Source organism: Sminthopsis crassicaudata, chromosome 5 (assembly GCF_048593235.1).
Source record: "Sminthopsis crassicaudata isolate SCR6 chromosome 5, ASM4859323v1, whole genome shotgun sequence".
NCBI lineage: Eukaryota > Metazoa > Chordata > Mammalia > Dasyuromorphia > Dasyuridae > Sminthopsis > Sminthopsis crassicaudata.
Window position 1 is genome coordinate 145,626,656 of NC_133621.1, and position 17,010 is coordinate 145,643,665.

Below are 17,010 nucleotides of genomic sequence, written 5' to 3' on the forward strand. Positions count from 1 at the left end.
TGCCTTTGGCTGCCATATCTCTCTATTTGCCACATAAGTAAATTATTTGATGACTAAGAATATTTCTTAAGGCTTTTTTGGTCTCTTCTTCATGAGAGCTGGTGTTAAATTTGTTCAGCTTTTGTATGAACTTATTGTAATCCATGCTAATCTTCTTTCTTCCAATCAGATCCTAGTTTCATCATCAATAACTAATTTTCTTACTTTTTGTATTTCTTTTGGCTCTGTATTGATTTTGGTTTTGCATCTAGCAAGTTGACCTGGTTTTACAGAAAGCTGATTGAAGAATACCTCCCATTATCAGTAATTAATCATTTCTTGTTTGCAAAAATAACTGTTTAATTTTTTGTGATGTTATTTGTTGCTTATGATGTTCTGCATCTTGTAAATCTTTTATTGAAATTATTCATGGTATAAAGATTTGAGACTTTTACATGGTCCACAAAGCATTAGTCATTCTCATTTTTATTCCTAAAATATGCATCTGACATGTATGCAAATATCATATATAACCCTCCCCTTATCTCTAGCAACAGATATAGAGTGGGTTAAGCTGTATTTTTTTTTCCCTTGGTGGTGTTTTTAAAAATAATTGTCATGAGAAGTACAAAGTAAGAAGAGCAAATATCCTTCAAAGTTATTTCTTGTTGTCTTTCCATACATAAGTCATAGCTTTACAAAAGCTTTATGCCCACCTGAATGAGTTTCTTTTTTTTCCATTTATGTTGATCTCATTTATCCTTCAAGGATCAGCTTAAATACTATTTCCTCTATTAAACCCAAACTGTCTATTGGAGTTCACATTGATATATTCCCTTCTCTTAATTTTAAAAGCACTAATTCATAGGAATAGTATAGTTTCCAAGAGAACCTCACTAATATGAGCAGAACAGAAAATTTCTAAGAGAATATTGTGGTTAGTTATTTGGTAGTGTTTATAGATAGTAGCTTAAAGAAAAGGACCTATTCCAAATTTGGGATTTGAAAATTTCAACTTTTAATGCTGGCTGTATAATAATTCCTAGGACAAACTAGAAGTTTGGTACAATGGTGATGCAAATACTTTTACCTTTGGTTTCTTGTACAACTAAATTCTACATAACAAGCTAGACTTCAGTAAGTATTTGGAATAGAAGCTCTCAGTCATCTGCTCCCCCAGAGTGATGATTTCTCACATATCTATCCATGATAGGATGTAAGCTAATAGAGAATAATCCATAAGAATTTTTTTCTAAACATCCTGGCTAGACATTAACTCACTTTCTCAGAAGTGATTTAAAGAATGTGATAGATGTATTCTTTGAAAACAACAACCCAGTAATAAACTCATTCTGATGTTTTCATTCAGTTTACTCTCCACAAAATTTTGATTTTTAATTTTAACCCAGGATCTCTTTTTTGGTTGTGAAACTGTGATTTAGGACTGACTCATAGAGAAGTGACAACCACTGAGTCACCAGCTGCTGGTCCTCCTGCTACACCCTAGGTTTTCCTTGTGGGTGTCTCATCTACACTAAGCCTGTGGTTTCTGTGACTTGACAAGTTACATCTCAGTATGTGCTTGAAAATAACTCGGTTGAATTCACAGGGTCATTAGAGTGTATTAAAATATAGAGTTGTAGAATTTAAAAATTTGTCTCTATTTTTAGGGTAGTATTTTAAATCCTGAATAATCTGCTGAAGTAGATCTATTTTTGTTGTTGTCAGAATGGTCTGCATTTTATTGTTTTCCTATTGTTTTCATAATAGTTTTTTACATGTCTAATATTTAGAGCTGCAAAGAACCTTAGACATTTCCTAGCCTGACTCTCTCATTTTATAGTTGAAAAAACTGAGGCCTAGAGAAATTGTGATTTGTCTCTCACCTTTTAAAAAGTAAAATATTTTAACAACTAACATAAATAGGGTCTTAAGATCTGCAAATACTTTCATGTTCTATCATATGAAGTTTTCATTCTGTAACCCACAATAATCCTGAAAAATAGGCATTATAATTGCATATTTTATCTTCAGTTTACACATGAACAAACTGAGGCTGAGAGAATTAAAGAGACTTTTTCTTGATCACATAGCTAATAAAGACTAGAAACAATTTTTGAATTCAAGTGGTCTTGACTCCAAGTCTCACATTATGTTAAACCATGTTATGGTTCTCCATTATTTCAAATGCCTGGAAATATTTAGTAATTACATTTTAATCATGGTTCATCAAGGTACTCTGTTTCCAATCATGAAAAATTATATAAGACCTAATAAATATACACATAAAATACTATTAAATTCTACAAGTATTATTTTTTTCTATTTAAAGTAACATTGCATAGCAGTTACTATTTCAATTGATATCCCCCCTCAGTTTCTCTTCATATGAAAAAGCTTTAATATTAATAAGATTGCATGTGTAAAGCATTTTGGAAAACATTGAATGCTAAGTAAATGTTAATTATTCCTATTATTATTTCAATCAAAGCTTATCTCAGACTTTTATGGCAATTTCTCAGTGTTATTTTGACTTTCTCCCTAATATTAGCCAGGAACCATACCAAGTCTACTCTAATAAACTATATTTCACTATAACTAAAATAAGATGAGTGTAAAAGACTTTACAAGTTCAAAAACTTATTTGCCTGTATTGTAATACTAAAAGCTAAACAAAGCATTTAACATTTCCTAGAATATGTTTGATAATTTGAAATTATATTCATTTCTTTTAGAATATTGCTATTATTCACAAAAAGTTGGGCAAAATCATATCAGAGAAGTTATTTTGATTTTTTTATCAATAGGTTGTGACTTCTCCATTTACATTTTTGATACTGGCAATAAAAATCTAATATATTGGTACAAAACTATTCAATAGCATTATATGTCTATTCTTTCAGTATTCAAAAAGTTGCAATTCAAATAAATAATCTAACCCTTTAAAGTGACTTATCATAAACCAGATATATTATAAGCATTAGAATTTGAATTTGAACCAAGAAGTCCTTACTCTTCTTTTATCATTTCTTCATAGTTCTTTATTCTACATCACCATGGCAGGTTTATAGGTTCTTTCCAACTCTAAATGTGTGAACCTATGAATCTCTAATTAGCCCCCACTGTTATATTTGACCTCAAATACCCAAGAGCATTAAAGGAAAGGACAAGTTATTTAAATGATAAATTTTAAATAAAGTTTATGTGGAACAGGCAGTGTTCTTTTGAATGAGATCATTTCAGGGGTAGAGGTGTATGTTTTGTGAATCCATTAATATTCAGAAACCTGTTCTTACATCCTTAGAGGCAACATGATGTTGTGTAATGAATACTGATTCAGAAGATCTGGGTTCTAAAGTTGTTTTTTCCACTTCTACTGGATTCTGTTTTAACAAGATTTAACCTCATGATTTAACGAGAAAATAGAAGCTATCCATTGATTTCCCCTCTTCAACTCTACGCTTACTACAGTATCTAATATAGTATGATTTTGTATATATTACTGAATTGAATAGCATTTTAATTGAATAAGCTGTGTAATCATATCCAAGTCACTTAACCTCATTTATTAGAGACATTTAAAAATATGCTATTTTCTTTTCAGTTAAGAAGTACTTATCCTTCCCCCTTTCCCTGCCTCCCATTGGAAAACAAAAACAAAACCCTTGTAACGAATGCAAATGGTCAAAGTAAAATAAGATTTTACCTTTAATGTGTTTTAAAAATATTTTTCTCCTTCTGCATCTTGATTTTATTACCTCTATTATGTGGATAGCACGCTTCATGATTGATTTTGATAGTTTTGTACTTGGCTGTTGCATTCATCAGAGTTCTTGAGTCTTTTAAAATTGTTGATCTTGACAGCATTGTGAATATGTTATAAATTATTTTTCTGATTCTACTTAATTCACTCTGCATCAATTCATACAACTATTCCCATGTTTCTTTGAAAATGTTCCTTTTTATCATTACTTATATCTCAACAACATTGCGTTATATTCATATACTACAATTTCCCCATCCATTCCTGAATTGATGTATACCACTCTAGTTTCCAGGAGGTTTTTTTTGCCACTCCCCAAATTCCTACTATACATTTTTGTACATATGTGGCCTTTTCCTCTTTTTTTCTCTCTTTGAAGTATAAGACTACTAGTAGTATCTCTGATTCCAAAGATATACAGTTTTTTGTGTGTTATTTTTAGATGTAATCCTTCAGTACTACCAAGTATGCGTAACCAATTCTTAGTTCCATCAGCACTAGATGGTGTCTTTTTATTTTCCTTTTCTTGTCAATTTTGTCAATCTGATGTGTGGGTGATAGAATTTCTGAGTTACTTTAATATTATATGTTTCATTTAGCAATCAATAGATTGACTTTCTTCTCTTAAAAAATCTACCTGTTCATATGCCTTGTCCATTTATCAGTTAAAGGATGGTTTTCTTCTTAGAATTTGAATCAATTCCTTATGTATCTTGGAATGATCCCTCTATCAGAGAAACTTGTTACAAATATTTCCTCCAATTTATTTGCTTCTTTTCTAACTTTAGCCAACTTAATTTTGTTTAAGCAAATCCTTTTTAGTTATATGGATTTAAAATTCTTCATTTTACATTTTGTGATTCTATCCCTTGTCTAGTCATGAATTCTTCCATAATCCAAAGATACAAAAATTGGTTTCTTTCTTTATCCTCTAATTTGTTTATTATATGACCTTTTATGTAAGCCATATATCTATTTGGACTTTCTCAATATGGTGCAAGGTATTAGTATAAATCTAATTTCTGCCAGAATTACTTTCACATTTCCCCCCAGAAGTCTTTCTAGAATGGTGAATTTTTTCTCCAGTAATTGTAGTCTTTGGATTTCTTGAGCACAGTGAGCCAAAGATAATGTACTTCTGCATGTAATTACTAAGCATTTACAAAATGCTCACTCTGTAATAGGGATTATATTAAGAGCAAAGATATAAATGAGAAATATAACTGCCTTCAAAGAATTTAAATTTAAAGGATGATATATTAGAATATATCAAATATATAGAAAGTAGATGTGAAGTAACGTCAGGGGCAATGGCCACAGTTTCTAGAGTCAAAGCTTGGGAAAAAGAGCAATCTAGACAAGACCAATAGCACCAAGACATGAAATGGAGGAGTATGTACAAGGAATATCAAGTATACCCATATGGCTGTATTATAGAGACTATGATGAGGAGTAGAATACAAAAAGATTCCAACGGGTAATAAAGGGCCAGGTTGTGAATAGCTTTAGATACAAAACAAAGCACTTTATATTTGATCCTTCAAATAAGAAGAAACCACTGAAGTTTGTTGAGCTTTTGGGTTATATGGTTAAACTTACATTTAAACCTATACTTTAGAAAGGTTATTTTGTTAGCTGAATAGAAGATAGATTGCATTAAGCAGAATTGAAGCAACTAGATTATTGAAAAATTTTAGGTGAGAGGTAATGAAGATCTAAACTCAGATTTGAGTTTGTTTGGTCTGCATAATGAAGAAGGTGTATTTAAGAGATATAGAAAGAAATTATAAGATTTGGGCACATGTTTAGATTTTGATGGTGAGGAAGAGAGAAGGGTTGGAAATGACACTGAGTCATTTGTATGACTGGAAAGATGGTGGAGTACTTAACAACAATAGGAAAATTTAGAAGAGGGGACAATTTAGGGAGAAAGAAAATAAGTTTTATTTTATACGTGTCAATGCCTATGGGACATTCAGTTTAATATGTCTAATGGGATAGTCAGGGAAATAGAGTTGGAGCTTATGAGAGAGACTAAGGCTGGAGACAATTTAAATGTAATCTTCAAAAACATCATTCAAACTATGGGAATTGGTGAGGTTACCTTGTGGGAGACTATTGAGAGAAAAGAGAGCTTTCAGGATATATCCTTTGGGAACACCCACAATTATTGGTCTCCCAATGAAAATGAAACCAAGAAAAGGATAGAAGGAGGTAAGGATAGAAGGAGGTAAGAAGAAAATTCAGAAAGGATTCATAGTTTCTTCATCTGTAAAATGTGGATGTTACTCTCTGGCCTACCTACCTCAAATACTGCTTGTGAAGATTATATTCATTACTTGTGTGCTTAGCAAATTGGATGCTCTTAATCAATGATTATTGACTGATTGATCAAGAAAGATAAAATACATGAAAAAACTTTCAAAACTATAAAGTCTTACAAAAATGTAAGATTTTCTTTTAAATAGCAAAAATATGTTTTCCACAGTTTAGGAAAGATTTTTTAAATAATGGATTTTTTTGTGATTACAGAAAGCAATTCTCTATAAGAAGTGTTGCTTTTATGTGACTAATGGAGAAATCAAAGTTACTTTCAGGTTACAAAATTTAAAGAGTTATGAATGCATTGTTTTAAAATCATAAAAATTTTTTGTTATGTTAATATTATGATGCCCTTTTCTTCCCCTTTAGGAATTATGTCAGATCACCAGTTTGGAAACCAGTTTATGTGCAGTGTAGTAGCCTCACATGTGAGTCATCTGCCAACAACCAATCTCAGTTTCGTTTGGATCGCTCCACCTGCTGGTACAGGATGTGTCAACTTCATGTGAGTTCTGAGATTTACTATTATAGGTATTAGAAGGTGGTCTATCCTTGTCAAAATGCCAGTTACCTTCCCTTCCCCTTTGATGAAACAAAGTTTAATGTCACATCTTCTCATAGCTTGTGTCATATAAATTGCTTAGTATCACACATGATTGATTCCCCACTGCCTCATTATGAGGTGCTAAATCTATGCTTTTGACAGGAAATCTCCCTTCTTTAGATAGGATTAAAATTTCAAATATGGTGATAGAATTAACATCTAAACAGATTTACTAAGCATACCCAAGTTGTTGGGACACTAGAACCATATGCCAACTTAAAATGTAGAAAGTCAAGGTGACTTATCCTTTGATTAACATATAACATGACCTCTACCTCCATTTATGCATATTCACAAATCAATATAGATGTAATACACAAATGTCACACACATGTACAAATGTATGCATATGTGTGTGGTACATGTGTGTTATTGCTCTAAAATAGAATTCAGCGCAAAATAAGACCTAATAAAAAGGTTTTTAAAGTGAATACACCTTTAAATTCACAATTACTTCCTATTAGTGGAATATTTCTTACACCCAGGGATGGAGAATATTTAATTGTTATTATTTTTCAATTGCATTATTTTTTAGCCACACTTAAAAGGAGGCACATTAAAAGGAGACGAAAATACCCTCTGCCTGATAATAGGAAAATCTGAAATTATAGAATCATAGCATTTCACAGTTGGAAGGGATCTAAGAAGCAAACTAATCCAACACTTATCTAAATCTTGAATCCAATCAATAGCATCCTACACAAGGGACCATCTAGAGTTCACATGATGACCTACAGTCATATGGAACTGTATAAAGGGGGCAGCATAATAGACAGGTACGATTATTTTACTTACATTGAGCCAAAATCTACTTTCTTATAATTATGCCCAATAGTCCTATCTTTGCCTTCTTGGGTGAATCAGAAATAATCTACTTCTATGTGCCAGACTTTCAAATTTATAAAAACTAATGTTTTTTCCCACCTAAATCTTTTATTCTCCAGATTAAAATCTTTTAGTTTTTTTAATGGATTCTAGTTCAAAATCATTTCAAATGTCTTCATTGAGGCTACAAGTTCCTTCTTGCCTTTTTATTATTTCCATTAAACCATTCCAGCCATTATAGAGGCAAATTAGTGCAACAGAAAGAGTACTGAGGCTGGAATCAAGAGATATTTGGATTTTTATCCTATTTGTGTTACCCATGGACAAGTGATTTAGATAATTTTGACATTTTTATTTCCTTGTCTATAAAATGGGGATAGCATCTGCCCTATGGAGTTGCAAGAAGATGAAATTTGCAGAATTCTTTCAAATGGTGCTTTATAAATATTAATTATTATTCCAGGAAGTCACCTTTGTCTTCCTTTTACTATCAAGAATGGTCAGTCATGCCACACACAAAAAAGAGGCTTAGTTCAATGTGCTGATATATTAAAGAATAATTTGCATTGGTCCAAGAATTCACCATCCCTAATATGTATGAGAATTGTTCTAGCTTATAAAAGCTTGCTTCATTCAGAATGTTTGTATTTCTCTATATTTTATTCTCATAAAAATTTGTATTGATAAGAAAATATGGATTTATATAAGTAATTTTTGTTTTCTTTTTATTATCTTTTGAGATTTAACAGTCTGAATCTTTTTGTATGACAGATATCTTAAGCTTCTTCGGGTGTTTTGTGAAGTAACCCTTCAATTCTCTTAAAATTATGTCCCTTCCCTAAGATGAATCTCCTTTGTATACATTTTGTCTAATTCAAATGTTTTTCTCATCTTCATTCTCTACATATTATTTCCTTATAAGCACATCAAAGATTATGATATTGGAGTTCAAGAGTGGTGTTTCTTTTTTATAACATAAAAATTAGTATAAAAATTGTTGCAAATCTTTTCCAATCTTTTATCTGTTTCTTATTTTCTTTACAATTCATTTTGAAAAACTCTCAGGAGAAAATAATTGAATACCAAAAATATATCTTGATTTAATTTATATGTCCTTATTGAGTAATTAATGGAATTTCTGCCTCTTCAGCTTCTACAAAAAGCATATATGCTGCAATAATTTGCATGGTTATTTTTTAAATTGTATGTTTTGTTTTCAGACCAATTTTTTTTATATATTTCTTCCAATCCCCTATTTAACATGATCTTTTATAACAAAGATTAAACATTTTTTAAAAGTTTAGCATAATCAGTCAATACGTTAACTGCTTCTGACATCACATACTTTATTACACACATGTTTAAAAAGAACCATATTTTCTCCTCTCTTCCTCGATCCCAAGCCTTTGTAAGTATTGTTTATATTGTACTGTTTTAATTTGTGATCCTTTTTATTCATATTGTTGTAATAATTATATGTATACAAAAATATTTTCCTTGTTTTATCTACTTTACTTTCTATTAATTTACATACATGTCCTCTATTTCTCTAAATTCTTCATAGTTTTCAGATAGTACTATGGTGTCTTATGGCTTTGGTACTATAAACAAATATTACATTATGTTCACAAGCCAGTTTGTTTAACCATTCCCCTATCAATGAGCCAACAAATTTACTTTGTATTCAGCTCTCTGCTATCGTAGTACTTTTTTTTTTTTTTTTGCAAATAGTTAACATGAGCATTGTAACATGAGATGAAGCAATATCCCATGAAATGATATTACTTATTGCCTCTAGCTGAGTGATAAAACCGACTTTGCCAAGTCTTTTATTTGCTTCTCCAAGGAAAACCTGTGAACCATCTTTCCATTTAACTGCAACTTCCTTCCCGTGGTTTATTTATAATAAGAATGTTGGGATTTATATTCTTCATTCCTCCAATATGTACACTCATTGGTTCTTGGGCAAGGCTTCTATCTTTTTACCACTAATATTTTATAGATGGCCTAGAAAATGTGTGATTCTTAGCATACTCTCCCCCATTTTGTCAGTCTACTATGTTTACAACAAAAGTAAAAGTGACCACACAAAACAGAATCCTATTTTGTCTCTTTTTTGATTTCATGGGTTTCTCTAATCAGAGAACTTGTCAGGTGGTCAGAAGAAATGAGCCTCTATGTACCAAGTTTGACTGTTTCTCAGAAAATAGAATCCAATCTGTTACTTCATGCTTAAAAATCTTTCCAGTGCAACCTGAGTTTCCTAAAATTAATTGGAGACATGGGAATTAATGAAGAGCCATTACAAGATGGAGACAAAAATGGAAAAAAGGATGAACAAAACAGAAAATCATTATGTAAAGGAGCAGCCTTGACTTGTTTTTTTTCATTGGTCCTGTGAATTATGTGAAATATATAGGTACCAGAGAACAAGAGAATTCTAATAGCACAATAAATCAAGATGACTATTAAGATCCTGAGAAGGAAAAAGATCATAGACAAGCAGTTTATTGGCCAATGTGAAAGTACTTCATATTTTAATTAAATTAAATCAATTAAATTACATAATCCATATTTTGTTTGTTCTATTGTATACATGGCCCTTTTACAGCTCAAGTCAAAATCTCCTATGCTCCCAAGTTAACGTAAGTGAGAATATGAGCCACCACCATCATTCAATCATTTTTCAGTTATAGCCAACTTTTCATAGCACCATCTGAGATTTTCTTGGTAGAGATACTACAATGATTTACCATTTTCTTCTTTAGCTCATTTTATAGATGAGAAAACTGAGGCAAACAGGGTTAAATGCTCTACCAGGCATCATAAAGGTAGTATTTAAGGCCATAATTGAACTCAGGAAGATGAGTCTTTCAACTCTGGCATTCTATCCACTTTCCCATCTATCTGCCCAGTATGAGCCACAGAGATAACTATTAAAAAGACTCCAACACTGAATTTGGATCATGTGATCCTACAGGGAGAGGAAGGAAGAAAAGGAGGGAGGAAGAAAAGAAGGAAAGAGACAATCACTGTTTAAACAGTGTTACAGGAACTGTGTTAAGTACTTGACAAATATCTTATCTAATCTTCACAATAACTCTAAGAGCTGGATATTATTACTGTTTCCATTTTACAGTAGAAACTGAGATGGATTTGCTTAGGGTCACAAAAGCTCATAATGACATAGATTATATATTATTGTTCTATATTTATAGAGGATCAGCACAATGTAATGGAGTCAAGGAGATCTGAATGCAAGTCATGTATCTTTTTTTTTTTTTCATAGTACTAATGTGACTAGCTTTGCAATTTAACTTCTCATTGCTTCTGACTCTGTCTGTACATTATAACTAACCCATTTACTGACCAGAATTAGTGAAAGAATTTTCTCAATGTCAACTTACTGTACTAATTAAATTACTGATCCAGAACCTACCCCTCTCTAGCTCTTCCCCCCAAAATATTCTTTGATCCTTACATTATTACTTACATTTTACATGCTTGTATTTTATCTCTTCAACAAGAATATAAGCTCCTTGAGGGCAAGGATGGTACATTGATCTTGATTTCCCAGTATTTAGGTAGTCAGTTCTTTATAAATATTTATTAAATGATTTTTACATGCTTGTATTTTATCTCTCCAGCAAGATTATAAACTCCTTAAGAGCAAGAATGGTATATTAACCTTGATTTCACAGCATCTAGGTAGTCAGCTCTTTATAAATATTTATTAAATGAATTAACTAAAAATAAAATGGATTTTTATATTACCTACTTTTAGACGGGACACAAAATTTAAAAGAACTAATGAATTAACCTATTGTTGAGATTTTTATTTTGTCCTATGCAGCTTTTTAAAATGCCATACCTCTATTAACTATCTTTAATAAAGAGAAGCTAAATTACCAGTAGAGAGTGGATTAGAAATGCCAAAGAAGCTTTATTTTGGATGTAGGCTAAATCTTTGTGTACTTACATGTTAAAAAGTCACATACCTTCATAATATTTCATTAGCAAATCAATATATTTAATTTTATGGGTATTATACATTTTTGCAACTATTATAATAATACATTCATGTAATAATAGCATCTTTTTTCACATTACATTTTGGATTATTTTGTAAAGTTGCTCAGAATCAACATGCAGTTCAAGGGAGGTTAAAGTGCTGTAATTCTTCAATATTATTCCCTTGCTGGGAAAGACTTCTAGAACTTCCTTGAATTCTGGTAACTTTGTTTCTGTAAGGAATTCACTTTTTTTTCTGTCTGGAACTGTTTTTAAGAGTTGGAAGCTGCATTAATACTGTATATGAAATAGTAATGTTATATTAGCCCGCCAACATATAATGCACAGCCTGTGATTTTAAAATCTGGTTACCTATTTTAAAAACCTCCTTGGAAATCCCATAGTAAGGATTATGGAAACACTGGACCAAAATCTGAGACAATTACACAGTCTATTTAGAGTCTTTCCCAATGAAGAGTAAGTGAAATAATGTCTGAATAAACCACATTTTATTGGTAAACCACTTCGCTAAGCAGTCATTTGAGACAGTCTATTTACTGCCTTTCTTGGTTAAAAATAATCAAAGAAGAAACACGGGAATAAAATTGTTTATTCAAAGAAGAGGAATCTGAAGATAAGGTTGATGGTATTTTCAGCATAGGTATGCAGAAGTTTTATCACTAAAATAATAATAATTATTTATTTGTTACATTTTTCTTTTTCCTTCCTCACTTACTCCTTCTTCTTGCCTTTTCCCTCCTCTCTCCCTTCATTTCTTCTTTCCCTCCTTCCTTTTTTCTTTCTTTTCCCCCCTTCCTTCTATTGAGATTTAGTTTTCTTATTTTGCCCAAGCTAGAATTACAACAGTCATTCATAGACTATTACTGACTAGCCCCACAATTTTGACCCCCCTTTTTTAATATAGACCTGTTTGTTCATCCTTAAACAGCTTAGAGGTCCCTCTCTTCCAGGGGAGCCACCATGTTGATACTGGGTTTACTAAGTACAGACACCTGATGGAGTTTAGTCCTATTATAACTTAAAACTCCTGAACTCAGGTGATCCACCATTTTCAATTTTCCCTAGTAGCAAGAATTACAGGTGTGTGCCATAATACTTGGCATAACAATTTATATGACTGTTTCAGTCTCTTTGACAGTTCCCATGTACCATGATTGATTTGTATGACTGTAAATTTATTTTTTAGTTTTGTAATAATTAGTAACAAGAGATGGCATAATGGATAGAAACCTCACCAGAGACGCATGAAGACCTGGACTCGAGTTCTACTTTAGTGATCCTTCAAGTCACATAACTTCTCAGCATTCCCCAAAAAATGATCTGACCTGACTCTTAATCTTCAGAATAGGTGAAGCTCTATACTAGTGGAAAATTGGGAAGTTTCTTTACCTGTGAAGTCTCAATTGCAACTGCAATCTAGGGAACAAAAAAATGGTGCTAAACTTTAAGAGGATGAGAGATTTAAATCAGTATTTAAATTTATTGAATTGAATTCCAATGAACAATTTTAAAACAATTAAACAATAGGTTAGGGGTATTGCTACAGACGTAGAATACTAAATCATTTTCAAATGATATCACTGTATTATTAATTTTATTTGATTGTTCTTCTTTGTTACAAGAGAACTCTCACAGAGTAAGGATAATCTAGAAATGTTTGGAATATGAAAACATAACATGTCAATAAAATTTTTTAATTTAAAAAAATCATTGTCATTTTATAGTTGAAGGTAATGAGAACCAGGAAGAGAGAAGAAAGCAATAAAATAATCATTTATTTAGTTTGAATCAGTATAAAATCCTAGAATGATTGAATGAAACATACAAATGACTTTTATTGAGTTTGCCACTTCATAGTAACCTTTATTTAAACAAAAGAAAGCCTCCATATAAAAAGAATTTAATTCTTAGGCACAGATTTTGCTCCTTACACAAAAGCCTAAGTACAGTTTAAGTACTACTCACTTCTTTTACTTCCATATAAAACATGTAAATAGCAATATTTAGCACTCCTCTAGGAGAGCCAGTAGCTCTCCTCACAAGTACATAGCCATTTTAAGCTCAGAAGATAAATATTATTTACAAATTAATAGATTCAGAAAGGACTCACTTTTAAGCTCTGACAGAATTAAGGGATTTAAAGACTTATACAGTAGCTGTGATTTTTAGTACTTCCAGAAAGGCTTCCATAATAGAAAGGCTAATATTTTCCCATCTTCACTCCCCATGTTCTTCCTTTTCCCTCCTCACTTCCTGCAGTCTCCCTCAATTCTCAGCAGGTAGTGATTCACTATTTACATTTTCTCTATCCATCATGGCTCATCATGTAGTATAGATGGATGGGAGAAGGATTGTCTTGTTCAAAGGAGAAAAAGGGGGACCATTATGTCCAGATTGTAAAATATGTGGAGGGTAGTAAGATAAAAGAAAACTGGAGAGGTCAGTTAACTAAGTTACTGTAATATGGAGAGAAGTACTAATACTTATAGGGCATAGTAAAATTTTGCAGCAGATCTTTTCTAATAGTACCACATAGGAAGAAGGAAGAAATAAGAGATATTCCTACCTTTGCCATTAATTTAATGTATGACCCTGGGCAAGTCATCTGCCATTTCTGACACTAGATTTCTTATCTGAATATGAAGAGGAACAGTGCCTTCCAGCTTTAACATTCACTGGCTCTTTTAGAATTAAAGATAGCTAAGCCATTAGGGGACACAGATGATGGAGTGCTAGGCTTTGAGTCAGGAAGACTTAAGTTCAAATTAAACACTTACTATCTTTGTGACTCTGAGTAAATCCCCTAAGTATTCTTGGCTGTAAAATGGGAATAATGATGACGCCTAACTCTCAGTGTTGTTTTGAGTCTCAAATGAGATACTATTTGGAAAAACAAGGTGGATAAAATATAAATGCTTATTTCCTTCTCCCATTAGACTCTGTCTCTAAGACTTTATCTAGCTCTAAAGCTCTATCCTTAATATTAATCTTCAAATTCAGTTTCAAAGGTCAAGGAGTTGATCTCTAATCGACCAAATTGTTTTATTCTATGACCATAACCCCAGGCAAAGCTCTTGCATGTTGAAAGAATTTTGTTATACATGTATTTATTAGATACAAGAATGAACAAGTGAGTATGACTTGAGAGATCAGCTGAAATTCATCCCTTATAAATTATTTGAACTTTAATCATTTTAGTCATATCTGACTCTGAGATTTTTGGGGGGCTTTCTTGGCAAGATATTGGTTGTCATTTCCTTCCTCAACTCATTTTACAGATGAGAAAATTGAGACAAACTAGATTAAATGATTTGCCCATCTACTAAGTATTTGAGGCCAGATTTGAACTTGATCTTTCTGATTCTAGGCTCAGTCCTCTATCCACTCTATCACCTAGTTGTACATCATATACCATAATATTGATGGGTCACAGGAGTCATTTTTAGCCAAGTCATTCTGGAATTGGAAGAGACTTTGGAGAGACCATATTATCAAATCTTCATTTTACATATAGGTAATGAAAAACTGCAATCTCCCAAGTGAAGTGACTTGTCCAATATCCCACAGCAAGTCATGGAAGATCCAGGTTTTCTTAAATGCCAGTTCAAGACCTTTTTCATTAAATGACATTATCTCCTTTGATTCAGATGCAGAATATTGTCAATTGAAATCTGTGTGGAACTGAAGATTTGTTTGAATACCATAATAACAATGCTGGTCAAATATTTGCAAAAATAGAAGAATAAGGCACATTGGTATATTGGTGATGATTTTGGTAAATGAGATAAATAGAAAAGTTAAATTTGCACCTGTGCCATTATGATTTATTTATAATTGAAGCCTTTCAAAATTGATAGTCGAATAAACCAAGTGATGTTCCAGTTAAGATATTGAGTGATCACAAAGTGAAGACACTGATTACCAGGCAGCAAAGAGGTGAATTGTATTGAGCACTTGGTAGTTTATCCTAGAGGAATGATTTTTTAAAGTACACTAAAAAATAGACAATCCATTTTAAAAATTGAAGACACTAGCAGTTTCTGTGTATCCTATGGGCTTGAAATACTACAGATGCTGTGATCTGAAGTGCTATCAAGGGGTATAGCTCTGAAGTCTTTAATTTTTGATGAGTTATTCTAATTTGTCTAGAGAATTCATCTGGAGAAATAGCCTCATTGAACATTTCTTTCTGTCCATCATAAAAAAAATCACAAATGTATTTACCTTGACATTTAAACATTTGAAATAAGATATGTGAGTACCTCCTGGATGGGTTTTTTATTGTGTGCATATTCATAACTAAAGATAAGCTTGCTAAAATTTTATATATATCCAAACTATTTTAATTTATGAGCTATGCATATCTCACAGAGAAAGTAAATGACTTTTCATGTAAGTCTGAAATTCTGTGATACATAGTTAGATAAAATTGGATATGATATTCTCCAAGAAGCATCTTTCCTATTTCTCAAGTCCCATATTTTGTTATTGGTTGAATTTTCTGGTCCCTAACTGGAATATTAAATGATAGTAAGTACTGCCGAAATAACTGTTGTTGTAATATTAGGGCCTAACATGTATATATCATATCCCCAAGAGTATGACTAATAGTTCATATCATTTATCAATCCTCTGTTTTTCTTCACTGTCAAATGACCAATTAAGTTTTGGAGGAAGAAATTTCCTTAGTTTAGGAATTAACAACCTATTCTTTTGTATCAACTTTTAAAGAAATAATATCAGATTGTAGAATTATTTCTGTTTATTTTTATTTATTTCTGTGTTGTGCAATGATAAAATAACATTTTTACATTTATTCATAGCAGATTATCAAGGCATTTCTGGGTCTTTAAAACTGGTTGTTTTTATAGTAAAAATGTACAAAAGGTTTAAGCAGATGAACAAAAAGTATCATCCTTTAAACAAATCTCAGGCTTTATATAGATAGTAAGAAAGAAATAAAATAAGTATATATAGTTGAAAGTAAAATAGAAGTTATAAAATGCTGAAAATATATTTGTTAGGAGGAGAATGAACTAGGAACTAAGTCATTTTGCAGGAGGAGGGAGAGAACCAGAGCAGCCATAATAGAAGTATAAGTCTTCCTAGAAGATAATATTGTGTAGAATATAAGGTATGTGGTTTTCGCGTTAGTCTAGCTTTCCTTTCAGTTAAACACCATAGGGAATACAGAGAGAAAATAGTCTTTGTTCTCTAAATTCACCTGGAAAACAAGCAGAAGTTGAATGTCGGTAAGATTTGGATTGAAGCAATTAGATTGATTCAAGTTGTTTTTTATTTGTGTGTGTGTTTGTGTGTGTGTGTGCATGTATGCCTAAAAAAGATAGATTTCATGACAAAATCTAATGTTCACTAACTTTCAAGCTTTTAGTCCATATTGATGGTTTATGGTAAACCCAAACTATACATTATGTACTTGTCAAAGTATGAGTTCTAATTAAGCCAGAAGGACATCCAAGTTTGT

The 17,010-nt window shown here is 31.7% G+C and overlaps 1 protein-coding gene across 1 annotated transcript in view; it reads left to right on the top strand.

Moving 5' to 3' along the window:
* RELN (reelin) overlaps positions 1 to 17,010 on the top strand; it is a 526,398-nt gene that overhangs the window by 141,051 nt on the left and 368,337 nt on the right. Inside the window, exon 3 of the mRNA XM_074268428.1 lies at positions 6,434 to 6,569. Within this exon, the coding sequence (XP_074124529.1) occupies positions 6,434 to 6,569 (136 nt within the window). The remainder of the gene's footprint in view (positions 1 to 6,433; positions 6,570 to 17,010) is intronic.